The following is an 18556-nucleotide window of genomic DNA, read 5'->3' as shown; positions in this document are numbered from 1 at the left end:
CCTAGTGTCTTGGCCCCACCATTGGCTCTCTGACGCCATCATTGACCTTTCTCACCCTTGAATGTTCTGGGCCAGCCACACTGGGTCTCCATGCTGAACACATCAGCTCTTGAATGTGGACACATCAGCTCTACTACCTAGGAGGACCTTTCCACTTGCTGGGCCCTCTGCCTGGAAAACACTTCTCTTAGATGCCTATGTGACCCATCCGTCCTCTCCTTCATCAAGTGTCTGCTGAAATACTGCCTTATAAGTGAGTCCTTCCTGAGTAGCTCTCTATAAAATAGCTACCCCCACCATTCTTACTCCATTTTTCCCCATGGAAAATCTCACCAGCAGACACACCAAATATTTGTTTCTTTGTCTCCAGGTACTAAAATGGAAACTCCATCCCTAAGTGCTGAGATATTTTGCTTCATTCATGTCTTTGTATTTAATGTCTAGAACAGTGCGTGGCACGCCATAGCAAATGCTTAGGAGACGTCTATTGAGTGAATGAATGAATGTGTTTGTGTTGGAGATAGACATAGACATGGACATGGGCATAGACGTAGACATCCTTACTAAAAAGGATTGCAGGACCAAATACCTGGTCATCTGATACATCAGTGAACTATTGCCACTATAAATGCCTCATGACACAACCTTAGAGCCACTAGGCTAACGTCATCTGGGCTTGCTCAGACGTCTGCAGTGAGCTGTAAGGTGCCTAAGCAGCTCGGGGCTTCTGGACCCGACGGGTAAAGGTGGCTTCATCTGGGACTCCTTGAGTGAATCAGCTCTATTCTGCATGGCTCCTCCTTTATCAGGCTAGCCTGGCGTCTTCTCATGGTAAAGGCAGAGGAAGAAGAACAGAAAGCAGAAATACAAAAGTACTTCTCAAGCCGGGGCATGCATCATGTTTGATAACATCCCACTGGCCAAAGTAAGTCACATGGACAAGACCAGGGAGAACACTGTGAAGTGATGTGGCAGAAGGCGCAGACACGGGGAGTGTGGAGAGTCAGGGCCGTTCGTGTATTCAGTCTGCCGCACCCTGTGAGGTCCTGGCCTGGGTGCTGCTTACCTTCTCATCCTCTTTCTGTGGCCCCACCAGAAATCACATCCTGCTTTGACTCGAGATCTACTTCTTCTAGTTCTCCAACTCAGAGTCTTGTTTTTCAGTTGTGGTATTGGAAGGATGGGGACTAGTAATGACACAGAGCAAAACAACCCTCATTTTTCACACAGAGCCTCCAGGATAGTAGAAGTTAGTAGAAGTTAAAGGTCTTCCCGTGGTCTTCTATTAAGGAAACCTAAAGGACTCGAGAGTTTGGATGGCGTTCTCTGAAGTGTATGTACCCAACAACTCAACATCGTCAACCTTGGAGCGTGGGGTAGGCAGAATGAATAACTGTTACCCAGAGCCGTCCAAGTCCTGACCTCTGGAACCTGTGAATGTGTTAGGTCGCATGCCCAGGAGGAGTAAGGTTGCAGATGGAATTAAATTTGCTAATCAGCCGGCCTTCAGATGAAGAGATTATCCTGCATTATCCAGGTGGGCCCAATACAATCCTGGGAGTCCCTACAAGTAGAAGGGCCGCAGGAGAATCAGAGGTCAGATCATCAAGAAAGCTGCCTTTGAAGGTGTTGGGGGGATAGGGGCAGGCAGAGGGCATGAGCCAAGGAATGCAGGCTGGAAAAGGCAAGGAAGTGGACTCTCCCCTAGTGCCTCTGGAAGTTGGACAGCATATGAGACCCACGTTGGATTCCTGAGCTCCAGAACTGTAAGATGATAAATTTGTGTCGTTTTAGCCATTCGTTTTCAGTCCTGTGTTACGGCAGTGACAGGAAACGAATACAGGGACTGACTTTATCCTGTGGAATCCAAGCAAAAAGTGAGCTGTGTACTGGCGACCGAGAGGCTGTTTACGTCTCCTCTATTTTCCACAAGGGCCAGGAATTTTTTAAGAGGTGCGGGAAACACCTTCGCAGTGGAGAGGTGGAACAGGAGAAACGCTCAGGGGGAGAGGCAGGTTGTTCCTGGGGCCCATCAGAGAAAAGGAGGAGGTTGTGAGGGAGACACTTAGCTCACGTTCTCAGGAAGTCCTGGCCCCACAGCTCTGAGCCCCACCTCCTGGGGCTGCTTTTTCCACTTAGACCAACGTTTTCTCCTCCCCCGTCTGTAGCCCAAACCCTGCTAGAGCTCCTAACATAACATGTAAGCCAGGACGGAGACTGGAGTTTGGCAGGTACACGCAGTGGTTGCCCTGGTCTGAGCGACGCACCTCGGAGCTGAGTCGGTGGATTGTCAGCTGTGTGTTGCTTCGTCTTTTCCTGATAACACGCTGCTGTGTCCGGAAGTAGCCTTGTTCGTGTACGTCATCACCAGCGGCATGTCGCGGGGGTCTGGGGTCTCCACATCCTCACCCACATTTGATACTGACAGGCTTTTTACCTTTGACGATCTAGTGTCTGTGAATCAGTGTCTCATTGTTTTTAACTTGTATTTCTCTAATTACAAATGAGGCTGGCATATTTGTATACATTTGTTGGATTCCTTTATTTATTTAGATTTCCTCTTTGATAAGGAGTCTCTGTAAGTCTGTTGTCCATTTTCTTCTGTTGAATTAATATCTTACTGATTTTTAGGATTTCTTGCTATTATAAAAGTCTAAAAGTGAGCTATCTGTGAAGCACGTGTCTTTTCTTAGTTTGTGGCTTGTCTTTTAACCTCTCCGTGGTGCCTTTAGAATTTCATGTATTTTTGTGACCTAAGAACTATTTCCCTGCCTTGGGGGTTAGAAAGGTTTTCTGCCCATATTACCTGCATGTTTCTAGTTTTGCCTTTCCCAGGTAAATAATCTACCTGGAATTGATTTTTAAGGATGGTAGGTAGGGGTCAAATTTCATTGTTTTCTGTGTGTATAATCAGTTGTTCCAGAAAATTGTATTGAAAGTCCATCTTTCCTAGTGGTCTGAAATGCCTCTGTTATAAAAATCACGTCTCGACACACATGTGAATCAGTTTCTAGCCCTCTACTGGGCATCTTGTTATGTTGTCTATTGCTGTGTGACAAATTACCTCAAAAATTAGCACATAGAACAAACATTTATCGTCTCAGAGCTTCTGTGGGTTAGAAATCTGGGCACAGCTGAACTAGGTGCCTCTGACTCAATGCCTATTATGAGGCTGCTGTTGGGGTGTTGACCAGGAGGGTAGCCTTAACTGGAAGGTCAGCTGAGGGAATACCTGCCTCTAAGTTCATTCGTGTGGTGGTGGCGATTCCGTTTCCCATGGGTTGTGAGACTGAGATCTTGGTCCTTGGTGGCTGTTGGTCAGAGGTCTCCTTCAGTGTCTTCTCACGTAGGCTTCAGCGTAGGGCGGCTCACAACATGGCAGCCCGCCTTCCTCAGAGCAAGCCAGCAGAGAGTGAAAAACGTGGAGGCCACAGGTTTTTGTAATCTAACTTCAGAAGTGGAAGCCCATCATTTATGTCAAGTGCCATTAATTAGAAGCAAGTCAGATTCAGCTCAGAGTCAAGGGGAAAGGGAAGAGTTACACGAGGATGTGAACGCCCCGAGGCGAAGATCACTGGGAGCCATCTTGGAGGTTGCCCGCCACGCTTGTATAGTGATATAAATAATGAAGTCTCTTCCTATTAATCTTCGCCGTTATCTTAAGTGACATTTGGTAGGGCTGTTGTTTTTAACTTTTTGATAACTTTCCATATTCAAAATAGGGGAAATGAGAATGCCTTGGGATGGATCTTGGAACTTTGGAAGTGAGAGGAAAATGGAGGTGTGAACTTTGTTCAGATGGCTGAGTTTAAATACATACCATGTAATTTTTCTTAACCAGTTTATCTGCATCTTCCAAGCTGAATCACCATCATGGTGATCTCTAGGAGACGTTTTACGTGTTAGCTCATCGTTTACGAGATTCTTTGAGACAGAACAAAGCGCCTGCCATCATGCAGTTCATGGAACTCCCTGATGCTCAAACCATATTCCCAGTATCACCGAAAGTGCTTCTTAGAACAGGGGAGGGTTGCATGGTGAGAACAGTTAGCATCACACACGACTTCTTTGTCATTTTAAACACAAATATCTGTCAACACACTCTCACGGTTACCTAGTGGGAAGAAATCCTTAGGAGTAATTATTTTGAGTTGAATTGCTTGCTTAAAGATTAACTTTCATACACCTGATTGTTCCGTTTGTCAACACCCTCGTTCACGGCTTCCTGAGTACACTCCGTGGAACGAGGGTTGGTTTGTGTTGTAGCTTGAGATGATTGGGGGCACCTGGGTGGCTCAGTCAGTTGAGCGTCAGACTTCAGCTCAGGTCGTGATCTCGTGGTTTGTGAGGTCGAGCCCTGCATTGGGCTCTGTGCTATCAGCTTAGAGCCTGGAGCCCACTTCGAATTCGGTGTCTCCCTCTCTCTCTGCTTCCCCCCACCCATGCTGTCTCTCTCTCTCTCCTTCAAAAAACAAATAAAAACATAAGGAAGTCTTTCTGATCTTTTTTTTTTTTTTTTATCAGTAAAGCATCTGGGTCCAATTCACCTGTCCTGTCTTCAGCTTTGATACACCTGTGGGACCACCTGAGTTTGCGTGGATTCTGATTTCCAGCCAGTATTTCAGAATAGAGGGGTTCAGACTTCCACCATCGTCATGAACATTGTGATTACTGACTTCGTGATTCTAAGGGCGCCTCTTGGTTCCCTCTTTATTTCCACCCCCCCCCCCCCGCACGCGTGTGTGTGTGTGTGTGTGTGTGTACTTCTGTATACATCTGTGGCTGATACTTAGTTAACAAAAGAGAGACCTACATATATGTTCTAGAGTAATTGCCAAGTCGTGACATTGTAAATAAATAGCTTGGTTTTTAAGTGTGGTAAGAAAATCTTCTCACGATGAATAAGAAGTAAAACTATAAGTGTCTCTCCCGCTAAGATGCCAGACCTCAGATAACATACCTTTTGGCAAAGCTTGCAACCTCTTGGTTTTTGTAGAACTACAGAGGTTATATGTAAACAAATGACAAACACCACTGTTGGCAAAGGCTTTTATACTTTGTTATTCTAGATCCGATTCTTCTGCCCTCACTTCCCCCACTGATTTTGGTAAATGTAACAAGCCAGAATTAGGCAAGTGTAAGGCATTAGAATGGAAACTGGGTGCTAAGTGAAAGATTGGGAACTTTAAAGAAGATGACAGAATTCAGCTAGAACCCCACAACTGTAGGGCTGAGAAGGAATTACAAAGTCTGGGCAGCCACCTGTACGCATTCCTTATTATCAGGGACCGGGGCAACAGTTTACATTGGAGATACTTACATTAAGAGGTGCTTCCTGGGGCGCCTGGGTGGCTCAGCCGGTTAAGCATCCGACTTCAGCTCAGGTCACGGTCTTGCTGTTCATGGGTTCGCACCCAGTGTTGGGCTCTGTGCTCACAGCTCAGAGCCTGGAGCCTGCTTTGGATTCTGTGTCTCCCTCTCCCCCCCCCCCCCTTCCCGCCCCTCTTCCCCTTGCCCACTCACACTCTGTCTCTCTCTTGAAAATAAACATTAAAAAATTTTTTTAAGAGGTGCTTCCTTAAGTTTGTATTTTGGAATTAAAAGACAGTCATGATAGAACTTTCAGATATGAAGATGATTTTGTATTTAAAGTAATCTTTACAGAATCAGATTTTGAGGTTCTTTTCTACAGTATATTGCACCGCATCATGTATATTTTAACCCGATTTGCTTGCATTGATCACATCTTTGGTTTCGATAGATTTTCTGCATAGGCCGTATGTTCAGGCTCAGTTGGAAAAAAACAAGAAGGTGCTTCTAAGCTCTAATTTATCTTGAGTTATGAGCCATCAAACATTTCTTCCTTCATCCCTGTTAACTTCCACTTGAAGCACTCACAGTGCCTTTGAGCCATGAGAAAAATTTACACATAATATTTTGAATCCATTAAAAGAAGTTCAGAGCTTAAGAGTTGTTTTCATATCTCTCGAGTCGGATGAATTACGATCTCACAGAAAATAATAATTAGGTGATGGGTGGCTGCTGTGCTTTGATTTTTGGTATGATCATCCCTTTCTTTCATTTGCCTCAGTTCAAGCCAGGGGTTTGGACACCCTGAAAGAGGGGAGTCACCCAGACCAAGCAGAGGCTCATCAGAGCTCTCCCTTTGCTGAACGTCAAGGCAACATTATTCAGAATATAGTCTGAAATGCATTTGATCATACAGTACATAGTTTAATAATGTATCTTTGGTCCTATTCGCAAAGCTTCATATTTACTCTGCTGTCACCAAAACAAGATAGAAAACAAGATTGTAGTGATTTTGTGTGTGTGTGTGGGCATGTTCTGGTTTACGATTTTCCCTTTGCGATTTTAATGACCTGATAGCAATGACACATTTGAGGTGAGGGGGTGTGGGGAAAGTCATGTAAGAATAATATCTGATTCAGAATTGCCCATGCCCAAAAGTGCTACAGGAAGGCTGACAGTACTGTGCTCTCATCATGTAACTCTGTGACAGAAGTTTTAAAAATGTAAATAGTCTCCCCCAAATAAATGAACAGGTGTAATTGATCCCAGGTTTAATTTGTGGATCCAGCTACAGGCCAGTGTACTGATGGAGTATGCATATAATATTCTTTACAGACTTCAGGAACTAGAGAATACAAAGACCTTTGGTTCTGAGATAATCGGGGACTCAGAACGATAGGGTATCAAGATGCTGCCAGTTTGAGGGGCGCCTGGGTGGCGCAGTCAGTTAAGCGTCCGACTTCAGCCAGGTCACGATCTCACGGTCCTGGAGTTCGAGCCCCGCGTCGGGCTCTGGGCTGACGGCTCAGAGCCTGGAGCCTGTTTCCGATTCTGTGCCTCCCTCTCTCTCTGCCCCTCCCCCATTCATGCTTTGTCTCTCTCTGTCCCAAAAACAAATAAACGTTGAAAAAAAAAAATTAAAAAAAAAAAAAAAAAGATGCTCCCAGTTTGAGGCATTGTCTGGAGGAGCAGTGGAGAGAGGTAGCTTGGCACCCTCATCCGCTGTATGTCCTCGTATCTGGTGATGACACGGGGCTCGGAGGGAAGGGTGTCTGTCAGTCGGAGGAAGGGAGCTGGCACGTGGAGGGCACCCTGGCAATACCTGCAGGTGTCAGGGACAGAAGAACTCCCTTCGACGCTGCGCTGCAAGATGGGAAGACAGGTGGCAAGTCTCTTACAGGGGTGTCTTTTATTTGAGCAGAACCAGACCAACTGTTCCTCATTAAAACACATTTTGCAGCACGTCCTAATGTGAGCAGGTCAAGTGTGTGTGTGTGTGTGTGTGTGTGTGTGTGTGTGCGTGCGCGTGTGTGTGCGCGCGTTCAGAGAAAATTCAGCAAGGTGCCATCTACAGGTCACACTTGAAGAATCTCAGCATGTGGTTCAGAACCGTAAGACAGGTAGCATGAAACGCCTCTACGAGACGGGAGGCTGGCTTTCCTGGAATGGCCATCTGTAGAGACACAAAATGTCACCAGTATCTCCATGAGATGCAGTAGTAAGCAAAATGGATGAAGTCTGCGGGTTGGAGTCTTGACCCAGACCGTCACTTTCTATGGAGCGCTTGGTTTTTCTTCCCATCGCATTATAAGGGCACCTGCGCTGCATTACGACCAATGCTAAATTCACCATGACCGAAGCCAGGCCTCTCCTCTGCTTCGCCGGTATACCTGCTCTGTGTAAATTGGGCAAGCCGGGATGAAGTCCTGTGAACAGCTTCCCTGGGAATTGGGGAGGAAGAAAAGAATGCATACGGAATACTCGCAGTCCTGCCGGCCACATGGTGACCAATGCATAAACGTTTCTCCTTCTACTTAGTGTTTCTATGTAGAGGCTGTCGTCCCCCTGACCTCCTGGATCCTCATGCTTCTGGTTCTGTGGTCATATGTATTAATAATTTATAAATATTTTTGATAAAGAGGAGGAAATGCAGGAGAGGCCTCAGAACGGCACGACTTTCCATTGGAAGGCCAAGCCCACTCAGCTCCCAAGAAAAGGACAGGATGTTTGCATCTGTATAAAAATATAAATATAGAATCCAAAGGAACACAAGTATCTTTTCAGAGAATGTTAATCAACTACGTCCTTCAGGTCCTTCTCTCTTTCGGCTGTAAGAGCCATGAGTAGGACCAACGTGGTGGCTTCACAGGTCTGTGTTGGCAGAAGGAAAAGACCTCAGCAGAGGCTGAGTCCTGGAGCCCCCCTCTTCCTCCTCCAGGAAGCTTCACGGCCAGCCAGCCATGAAGGGAGGTGCCCTGCACCCCTCTTCCCTGTAAACGTGGACTGCACTCTCTCGTGCAGCTATTCGGCACTGCCTGCACTGAGCTCACCTGGTGGGATAATGAGAAAATGGGGATTCACACTTGCCAGCAGTGGTGAGCACAATAACGTACGCACACACACGCGCACACACACACGCGCGCACACGCAACAACCCACGTCCTGATCCCAGCAGCCTGTGAATGTTGCCTGACATGGCAAAAGGGACTTCAGGTATGGGATTCAATTAAAGGTGGTGATGGAGAAATTATCCTGGATTATCCCCATGGCCCAATGTAGATCACAAGGATCCTTATTGAAAAGCCGATACCACTGGCTTTGGAAATGGAGGGAAGAGGCCACAAGTCAACGGATACAGGCCACCTCTAGAAGCTAGGTAGAGAGCAAGGAAACCAGCGCCCCTCCCCGTCAACCCCCCAGAACCGCCAGAACAACGCAGCTCTGCTGACATCTTGATTTTAGAATCGCTGACCTCCAGAATTGCAAGAGAATGAATGTTACTAAAACCTGTGGTGCCTGGGGGGCTCAGTCAGTTAAGCATCCGATTTCGGCTCAGGTCATGATCTCGCTGTTTGTGAGTTTGAGCCCTGCACCAGGCTCTGTGCTGACAGCTCAGAGCCTGGAGCCTGCTTCAGATTCCGTGGCTCCCACTCTCCCTGCCCCTCCCCTGCTCGCGCTGTCCTTCTCTCTCAAAAATAAATAAAAACATTAAAAAAAAAAACACCTGAGGTTTGGGGGCACCTGGGTGGCTCAGTCGGTTGAGTGTCCAACTCTTGATTTCGGCTCAGGCCATGATCTCAAGGTTTGTGGGTTCGAGCCCCATGTCAGGTTCTGAGCTAAGCATGGAGCCTGCTTAAGATTCTCTCTCTCCCTCTGTCTCTACCCCTCCCCAGCTTGCTGTCTCTGTCTCTCTCTCAAACAAACTTAAAAAACTTTTTTAAACCTGAGGTTTGTGGTAATTTATTCAAGTAGCAATAGAAAGCTAATATACCACACTCCTTCTCCACTGGTAAGTTTTTCCCCATTGCTACTATTTTATATTTATGCTGTGTGTATGGATAATGTTTGACCTCCTGTTCCATTTACCCAAGAATCTTATAAATACAAGAACAGGCACATGGCACTTTATATGGAAGACTGTCTGCACCTGTATAAAATGTGAATCCCCAGCACTGAGGAACAGGTAGAAATGCAAATACTCCTTCAGCTAGCACTGCCCCCCCCCTCCATGCTGGGCCAGGGCGCAATTGGAGAGGCCCCTTTCAAGGAGTATGCACAGGATCACGCAGGAGTAGAGAGGTGCCACTGACAGGTGCCGTGGTGAGGGCCAGCCAGCAAGATACCCAGCCCCACAGAGGGAAGGACCTGAGTCCTCTGTCCTCTGGGGCGGGGCGATGGTTGAGAGACCTTTTCCTACAGGAGGTCCTGTCTGACGGGGCCCTGGGAGAACAATAAGGAGGCAGGGGGAAGACCGTGGGTGGGGGGGAGCTGGCTGGTTCAGGCTGGGCACAGAGCAAGGGCAAGAAGGTTGTATGTACCTTTGTGGGATCGACAGTGACTTTTTTTCCCTCGTTTTTAGATTCTTTGAAAAAAAAGTTTATGACAAAATTAAATATCAAAGGAGAAAGCAGATGTAAAAATGGGCCCCTGGCACATCTGATGGCTGAATCCCGTGTCATAAATTGTGGAATTCGAGTTTCTTTTCATGTATGAGATGGTTTTAGTTAAGAGCCGTTCCAGAAGGCTCATTCCACAGAGTAAGAGCCCAGAGGGGAAAAGATGCCGGAGCAAGCGAGGCACAGTCCCTCTCTTGTGGGTGAGTGCTTGAGGATGATACCCAAGGGCCGCACGTGTCCGTCTCACTTGGTACTTTTGCTCAGTGCTGGGGGAGGCTCTGGCCTTCCCCGCGTCCCAAGTCCCACTGCTGGGCTGGGGCAAAATAGCCCTTTATCCAGACCTGTATCCCAGGCATCCACCAGGGCGCTGGGTGTGGTATTTTCCCCCCTTTCCACATACCTAAAGGTAGATACTGAGATAGCTTTGCCTCATAGGAGAGGTAGCAAGGCTTAGGGAGTTTCCACTGCTTGCCCAAGGTCTCACAGCTGCGAAGTGTCTGAATTTGGATTCGGTTTCTGCCCTGTCAGAATTCGAAACCCATGCTCATTCGTTACACACCGTGTGTCCCCTGATGATGCGTAAGGGACAAAAGTAGCATAAATCAATTAATCGTATTTGAGAAATAGATAACATAGTGACCTTATCATTTTACAAAGAGAACATCTTGAGGCAGCTTGGTATTTGGAACCGCAAACTACCATGGAATATTGTTAATCTTGAGTTTTATGTGCTCAGAAACTGAATATACAAATCTCATTCGATCCCCGTAACAACCCCATGATGTGAAAATACTAATAGTACCTCCGTTTTTTTAGGTGATTTTATGTGGAAACAGAGAGGATGAATCATTTGTCCCCAAATCCTCCAGTAGAGATGGGATTAGAGTCTGGGACCAGCGTACTTCCTGTCCCCAGAACTGGTGTCATTTGCCATTGGTGCGTGCAGTGTGACCGTGTGTGGGGCTCTCTCCCTTCCCTAGCAATGCCTGGGTAACTGCCCAAGGAAGGGATAATTCAGGATGGACTGTTGTCACCATCTGACTAGACTGAGTTTTGTCTCTAAAGCCTTCGTTTATCTCCACCCGGTTGATCTGATCTGTAAAGCTCCTAAACATCAACGTTCTTTTTGTTTGGCTTCGTTTTCAGAATATGTACTTGGTTCTACATTCACAGATTTCTTACATTAATAGGATTTAACAAACTAGACTTTTGAAAACTAGTAGGATACGTTAAGAATTAGCAAGTATAGGAGCACCTGGGTGGCTCAGTCGGCGAAGCATCTGATTCTTGATTTCGGCTCAGGTCCTGATCTTGCAGTTCGTGGGTTTGGGCCCCACATCAGGCTCTGTGCTGACAGCTCAGAGCCTGCTTGGGATTCTCTCTCTTTCTGCACCCCCCCTCCAATAAATAAATAAAAACTAAAAAAAAAAAAAAAGAATTAGCAACATGTTTAGAAATTAATCAAGGAAGCAGTGAGATTTACAAGGGGGGGAAAGAGCCCATCTTAATCCAAGTTAACACTTTCTCAGAGTTGTCCTTAGTTTGTTATAACTGGATAAATATAAGGATCTTTATTGAACAAAGGTCACATCCTACCTCCTTTCAAATTTCTGTCTGTTTCAAAAAAGGCATTTGTAAGTGGAGTTTTATTTCTTAAAAAGTGTAAGTTTGAGAGTTGGTGTTTGTTTAGTTTTAATAAGCAGTAAAATTTCTCATATTGGGTGCGTTATAGTTTGAGAGAGAGAAGTGCGTCTTGAACTTCAAGAATTAATAAGCTTTGGTAATAATGTTGTTTTAAAGATTTAGTTCTTTTTATTTTTTTTGGAGAGTGAGCAAGGTGGGGAGGGGGCAGAGGAAGGGAGGGGGAGAGAGAGAGAGGGAGAGAGGGGGAGAGGAAGGGGGAGAGAGAGAGAATCTTAAGTAGGCTCCACACTCAGTGCGGAGCCCATCGTGGGGCTCAAGTTCACAACCCTGAGATCGTGACCTGAGCCAAAGTGAAGAGTGAGACACTCAACCAACTGAGCCACCCAGGAGCCCCACTGACTTTTGGCAGTAATGTTAAAGAAGTTTAGGGAGGAATGGGGTGCCTGGGTGGCTCAGTCGGTTAAGCATCCGACTTCATCTCAGGTCATGATCTCATGGTTTGTGAGTTCGAGCCCCACATCAGGCTCTGTGCTGACAGCTCAGAGCCTGAAGCCTGCTTTGGATTCTGTGTCTTCCCTCTCTCTTGTGCTTCCTTTCCCTTCTCCTGCTTGTGCTCTGTCTCTCAAAAAAATAATAATAATAATAAACATTTAAAAAAATGTTTTTTAAAAAGAAGTTTAGGGAGGGTTGGAGCCTTCTCTCTACTTTCCGGAACTATTGACCATACTAACTTTTTCTCTAAGTCACTTACACGCATTGTTCTCTGCGTGCAGTCAGTCGTGCACACGTGCACACGTAAACTTTTACCTCACGATTGGGTATTGATCGTCACCTCACCTATAAGCACTTTTTATTTTAACTGCGTTCTAGGAATGCCGTGTTATTTCCTACTCGTGAATGCTCCTTCTCACTGTGTAGAGGTCTGCTGTGTTTGAGCATCTTGGACTTGATGAGAAAGTCCTTCTGTTTCCTGTATTTTCAAGTTTCTTTCCTTTCAGTGCCACAGCAATAGTGACAGCTGAAAGACGCAGAGCTCGCTGCCTGCTGATTACTGTCTTCTGAGAAACCTTTTTTTTTCAACCTTATATTTAAAAATACATCATCAGACTCTTTTAATCAAGGTCTTGAATCGGTAAAAGGTGAAGACAATAAAAGACGCACAGTGCAGTAGACAGACTAAATCTTCCTTCTCCTGCTGTGTTTTGATCTGAGGGAGACTGGCAGGTGAGGTGGGCTTCCTGGAGCTCGTGTGCGATTCTGTGGTGCAGACGTGGCCACTAGGAACAGGAGGGCGGCCTGTCACCAGAGCACTTTATATTCTGGTGTGTTTGGTATGTGATGGGGGTGTTGGGGGGGGGGGGGGTTGAGTAATACCCAGGGGAAAAAATGGCTATGTTGACTACAACTACAGCTGACCCACTATGGTCGTTTAATAAGTAACTTTCATATTTTGAGCAATTTTATGGCAAATGAGTTAGAAGAAGAAGAAATGTTGTGAAACCGTCAGAAGCCGAGGGGTTTTTTTCAGGCTGAGAGCACAGGCATGTTACCTGCACTGCAGCTTTGTAAAGCAGAATGTTTTATAAGCTCAACTAAATGCGTAAGGCTTTGAGATGCACCTCGCCCTGCCCAGGTCAGCCTGACCCCTGCCCCAGCTGGCAGCAGCGATCACCAAGTGACACCTCCTTGAATGGCAGGTGCAGCACCAAGGTCCAGCATTCAGAGCCTGGGGTGGAACAGAGGTGGATATTTCTAGAAGCTGGGAGAGGTTTCGTTTCAGAGCCTCTCTTTGAGGGCCCCCTTCCAGGGCCCTGTACTTAATTTTGTATTCATATTTTTTTCTTAAAAAGAAAGCTTCCGTCTTTGTGTTATCCAGATCTACTCCTGGGTGAGGGTGTCTGTGATCCTCCTGAGGTCATACAGCGTGAAGCGTGACGGGGGGCTGCGTGCAGATGTGCACGGGGACCTCCACATTTCTCTGGGGAGCGGTCTGTAGTCTTAGTTATGGTCTTCTAAACCCGAACTGAAGAAGCGTTGATTTAATTTCTAGAGGCGAGGTTTTAGGATTCGTGTAGATTAGTTCCCTGAACACATCATAGGCCGCGTCGGTTACCAGGGACACGGAAAGGCATCTTTCTGACCGGTTGGATCTCATCTGGATTACACACCCCCCCATTCATTCATTCATTCATTCACTGATTCACTGCTAAACATTTACTGAGTCCCTGCTCTATACCTGTAGTTGTGCAGTTTCAAGAGGCCAGAGGTGAGTTAGACAGCCTCCCTGCGTTGGAAAAAGTCCCATTGTTGATGTCATTGTAGTGCATCCATATGAGTGCTGTCCTTGAGATAGAGGACTTTTATTTTTTTTTTATTTAATTTCAGTTTTATTACTTTACTTTTAATTTTTTTAATGTTTAGTTTTTGAGACAGAGTGTGAGTGGTGGAGGGGCAGACAGAGGGGGGGACACAGAATCCGAAGCAGGCTCCAGGCTCCGAGCTGTCAGCACAGAGCCCGATGCGGGGCTCGAACCCACAAATTGTGAGATCATGACCCAGTTGAAGTCAGACACTCAACTGACTGAGCCACCCAGGCGCCCCAAGACTACTTTTAGTCAAAATAAAAGTTTGTCCACATGTTCTTAACCCTAGCACATCACACAGAAAGCCGGATGCACAAGAGGATGGTCTTCTGGGGTGCAGGCAGGTTTGGGTGCACCTCTGTGCTCTGGCCGCCGCCCCCGCTGCCTCGGGGGAGGAGAGCTCCATCTTTTGGGGTGCACGTCCCTTGTTGAGGGACAGACCATGCAGGGCATCAGCCCAGATACCTATGGGGTGCCGAAGCAAATAGCGATTCGACTGCCATTGGGTCGAGAGATTTATCCTTGTGGTTAACAGTTTCGGTGACTTTGCAATTAGCTTCCTACAGTCAAAGCAAGAATTGTTGCACATCCGTCACATGGAAGTATTAGGCAGTGGAGGCTGGATTGTAAAGGTGATTTTTTATTTCCCCATTCCTAGTCTTGGCACCTCTCATTAACTCATCTGAACACACGTCCTGTTGGTTCTCCACCCAAAGTCCACCGTCCATCCTATCCATGCCTCCTGCCAGCATCCTAACGAAGGTGTCCGTCACCTCCCACCTCAGCTTGTCACTGGACCCTCTCCTCTCGTTCTCTCCCCACCCTTCCACAGACCCTGCCCATTCCTGCCTCTGTTCCTTTCCGGCGTGCGGTTCCAGTGCCTCTGCTGGCCCAGCTGCAGCCCGCACTTCCCACGCAGAGGACGAAGGTGTCAGCAGGGGGTTCTTGGGGAGCTTGGGAGGAAAGAATAAGCAAAATAATGTGTGCTTCTGTGTATTTCTCCACGCGTTCTTCCACGGACATGCCTTATGCTGTCCTGCCTCTGGGTCGCCCCCTCTCCCCCTACTTTGTTCCTCCCACCCGTGCTCTTCTTCCCCACATCCTTCCCCTCCTCCCCTGCTCCCTCCCCCTCCCTCAAAATGTTGTTTCACGTTTCAGAAGGGGAGGCACCGATTCTAAAGCCTGTACACAAGGCGGAAATCTTATATAATAGAATTAAAATTACACTTTACAAAACCAGAGCCATCTTGAGAGCAGCCAGGTGCCTCCCCACCTACTCCTCTGCATCCCCAGGAAGAAGCATCAGGGAACAGAGACCACCTAAAAAGCAGTGTGGTGGTGGCTTCTCACTCTTCGTGCTCCTTCCAAGCAGGACTTTCTGACCTTGTCCATGCCTGGCACACAGAGAAAGTGGTAGTGGCTACACTGCCCAGCGGAGTAACGGAGCCGCATGTGAAGGGCCCGTCCCTCTGGCCGCCGAGACCCCTTCAGACCCCTCTTCAAGTTTGGGGCAGCCCTCCTGCAGCAGGGCCCCGGCTGGAAATCTCCACCCTGAGGGATACGTTTGTGGAATCAAATGGCTTCCACAGTTTGTCCTCTGTCCTTCTTTTGCTGAGTGGATGTGGTTGCATCCCTAAAAGTTAACGTTTTTCCTATGATTCCACTCTACATAAACGTTATGCTTCATGAATTCTGCCTTGATTCTCCATAAACGCACACTCTGTCTCGTATATGTTGTGTATAATCTGGAAAATCATCAATTTGGTCTGACACTTCCAGGAAAGGAAATGTGATTTCCCCATACCTAACTTGAGGCCATCTGGCCCATGGTGCATGTCTGAATGTGTCTCTGTTGAAGGAGTAACTAAGTGATAGCTGCTTCTTACATCAAGCTAAAAAGCTTCTGCACAGCAAAGCAAACCAGCAACAAAACAAAAAGGCAACCTACTGAATGGAGAAAATATTTACAAATCATCTATCTGATATGTGATAAGGGAATAATAACCAAGATATATAAAGAACTCCTACAAGTCACTAGCAAAAAAAACAATCTGATTACAAAAGGGGCAGAGGATCTGAGTAGATATTTTTCCACAGAAGACATACAGATGGCCGACAGGTACATGAGAGGCACTTAAACATCACTAATCATCAGGGAAACGCAAATGAAAACCACAGTGACACCTCATACCTGTTAGAATGGTTGTTATATCAAAAAGACAAGAAATAACAAGCATTGGCGAGGATGTGAAGAAAAGGGCACTGTTGGTAGGAATGCAAACTGGTGCAGCCACCGTGGAAAACAGTCTGGAGGGTCCTCAAAAAATTAAAAACAGAACTGCCATATGATCCAGCAGCAGTTCCTCTTCTGTGTGTTTATCTGAAGAAAATGAAAACACTAACCCCCCTGTGTTCACTGTAGCCTTATTTATAGTAACCAAGGTATGGAAACAGCCTATGTGTCCATCGGATAAATGGATGGAGAAGATGTGGCATGATATATATATATGTATGTAACAGAATATTATTCAGCCATAAAAAGAGGGAAACGTTACCATTTGCAACAGCATGGATGAACCTTTAGGGCAATATGGTAAGTGAAATAAGTCAGACAAGGACAAATGCTGTATGGGCTCAGTTACATGTGGAATCTTTAAAAAAACAAAACAAGCTCATAATTACAGAGAACAGATGGATTGGGGTGGGGATGGGCAAATGCCCGAAGGTGGTTAAAAGGCGCAAACCTCCAGTTATAGTGTGAATGAGCCCTGGGGACATACTGTGCAGTGTGGTGACTGTAGTTAACAATACTGAGTTGTATATTTGAAAGTTGCTAAGAGAGTAAATCCTAAAAGTTGTCACAAGAATAAAATTGTAACTATGCGTGGTAGTCGATGTTAACTAGACTTCTTGTGGTAGCCATTTTGGAACATACAAAACACGATGAGGTTGTACACCTGAACGATAACAATGTTCTGTGTCGTTGCATCTCAATAAAGACAAAAAAGCTCCTTGTATAGGGACTCATTATTTGACTGTCATCACAGTAGGGCTTGTTTGCATCTTTTAAATCTTTTTTTTCCCCCCTCTATGTTTCCGTCTTCCTAGGAATTCAGAAATAGGCTTGGGAATCACCCGAGTTCAGTATCCCACACTTCTGCCGTCGGGCGAGACTTCGCGAGCTCCAGGATGGCCCTCTGCTTGCAAAATCTCCGTCGAGACCGTGCACTGAGGGTGTCCGTGGGCCTGGCTCTGTTGGCTCTTCTTCTCGCCTTTTTTTGTCAAAATCTCTAATGAAAACACAACTAAATGAAACATCGGAGAAGAAGAATAAATTTCTAATTAAAATCTTCAGTGAACAGAACAGCAATCACATCAGTACTCCAAGAGCCGTCATTTATCCTGGTCTCCCTGCCTCTGCTCCAGCCACACTTTTTAATGAGGCTGATTGTGTCTCTCGTGGAGTTGGGCCATTGGTTATTTGACCTAAAACCTACTAACTGTTGCCATGGAATATCTTTTAAATTAAGCTCCTTTTGGTTTATTTGTGGCAAGAAATGCAAGGGGTTGCATTTTCTTTCAACCTCTTGTCTTCAAGTCAGAACCTAATTACACAGTCCTCTTTTCCTTGTGTGGGAAGAATTTTGAATTTCAATAAACCTTTAAAAAATGTATCTTTCTCTCTCTGCTTTGTTTGGAGTCCCGGTGCTACGAACATCTTATTTTTCACAGCAGATGTGTTCCTGAAAAGTTTATAGACAAACCTGCATTTGGAAGCAAGAATTCTTTTGGAAGACACAGGGAGAGTCGCCAGTTCCAGGGCTCTCGGCGACGTTTTTGACAAGTGCAAGGAATCCCCCCACGTCTTCAGCACCTGCAAACTTTCAAAAACGATTTGTCTAAAACCAGCTGTGCCCCTTTTCTGACGTTTCTGATCGGTGACATCAAATATTTATTTCTACCTGACATCACTGGCCTTTACTAAATACAGTGACTTATTACGTGAAAGGAGTTGACTTATTAAGCAATCTTACGAACATCAGAATTTAAATGTTACTTAGACGATATGGAGTCACAGGGAAATCGGGTGCCCTCTGGTTACCATAGGACGCTTCATCTTTAAACTCATACCCTGTTCAGCTCTTCTTTTTATGTCAAAATGTTTCAGCCTTTTATGTCTTTCGAGGCATCCAAATAAAATTTAATTATGTCATCAGTTGGTGAGTTTGGAAAACAAAACCAGTGTCGGTACATTTCTCCAAACCCAGCATGTGCTTCTAAGAGGAAGTCAGGTTTCAAATGCGGAGGACCTGCCCGTGTCCCTCCCAGGGTCCCCAGCGGAGCATGCATTTGGGCTCACCCTGCGCGACAGCCTGGAGTCACGCGGTACGGGGCTTAAGAACTTTGTGCCTGTCACTGACTGGAGACCAGAACGGTGCTCCTGTCCCCCCCCACCCTTTCCCCACTCTTGCCCTTCTACTCCCCCCTCCTGCTGTATGCTTTTTCTTGCCTCCACTCTCCTTCCTTCATTTGTCCTTTGCGTGAAAGCATGACGGCCATCCTGTAACAGCCCCAGCGCCCCTCACCAGCCACGGGCGGGGATTCTCAAGAATTGTTTCAGCC

The 18556-nt window shown here is 46.3% G+C and overlaps 1 protein-coding gene across 10 annotated transcripts in view; it reads left to right on the top strand.

The window, feature by feature from the left end:
* The window catches only part of CDKAL1 (CDK5 regulatory subunit associated protein 1 like 1), a 790924-nt gene that overhangs the window by 673882 nt on the left and 98486 nt on the right, over window positions 1-18556 (top strand). For 7 of the 10 annotated variants that reach the window (XM_045056993.1, XM_023253542.2, XM_006931361.4 and 4 more), the window contains one exon: window positions 17042-18149. The exons of 2 other annotated variants lie outside the window; for them this stretch is intronic. In XM_045056993.1, coding sequence (XP_044912928.1) covers window positions 17042-17227 — 186 coding nt within the window. In that variant the 3' untranslated portion in view covers window positions 17228-18149. 10 annotated transcript variants of the gene reach the window in all.

Source organism: Felis catus, chromosome B2 (genome assembly GCF_018350175.1).
Source record: "Felis catus isolate Fca126 chromosome B2, F.catus_Fca126_mat1.0, whole genome shotgun sequence".
NCBI classification, from domain to species: Eukaryota; Metazoa; Chordata; class Mammalia; order Carnivora; family Felidae; genus Felis; species Felis catus.
Note: the sequence above shows the minus strand (reverse complement) of the source record. Positions and strands in the feature narration are given on the sequence as shown.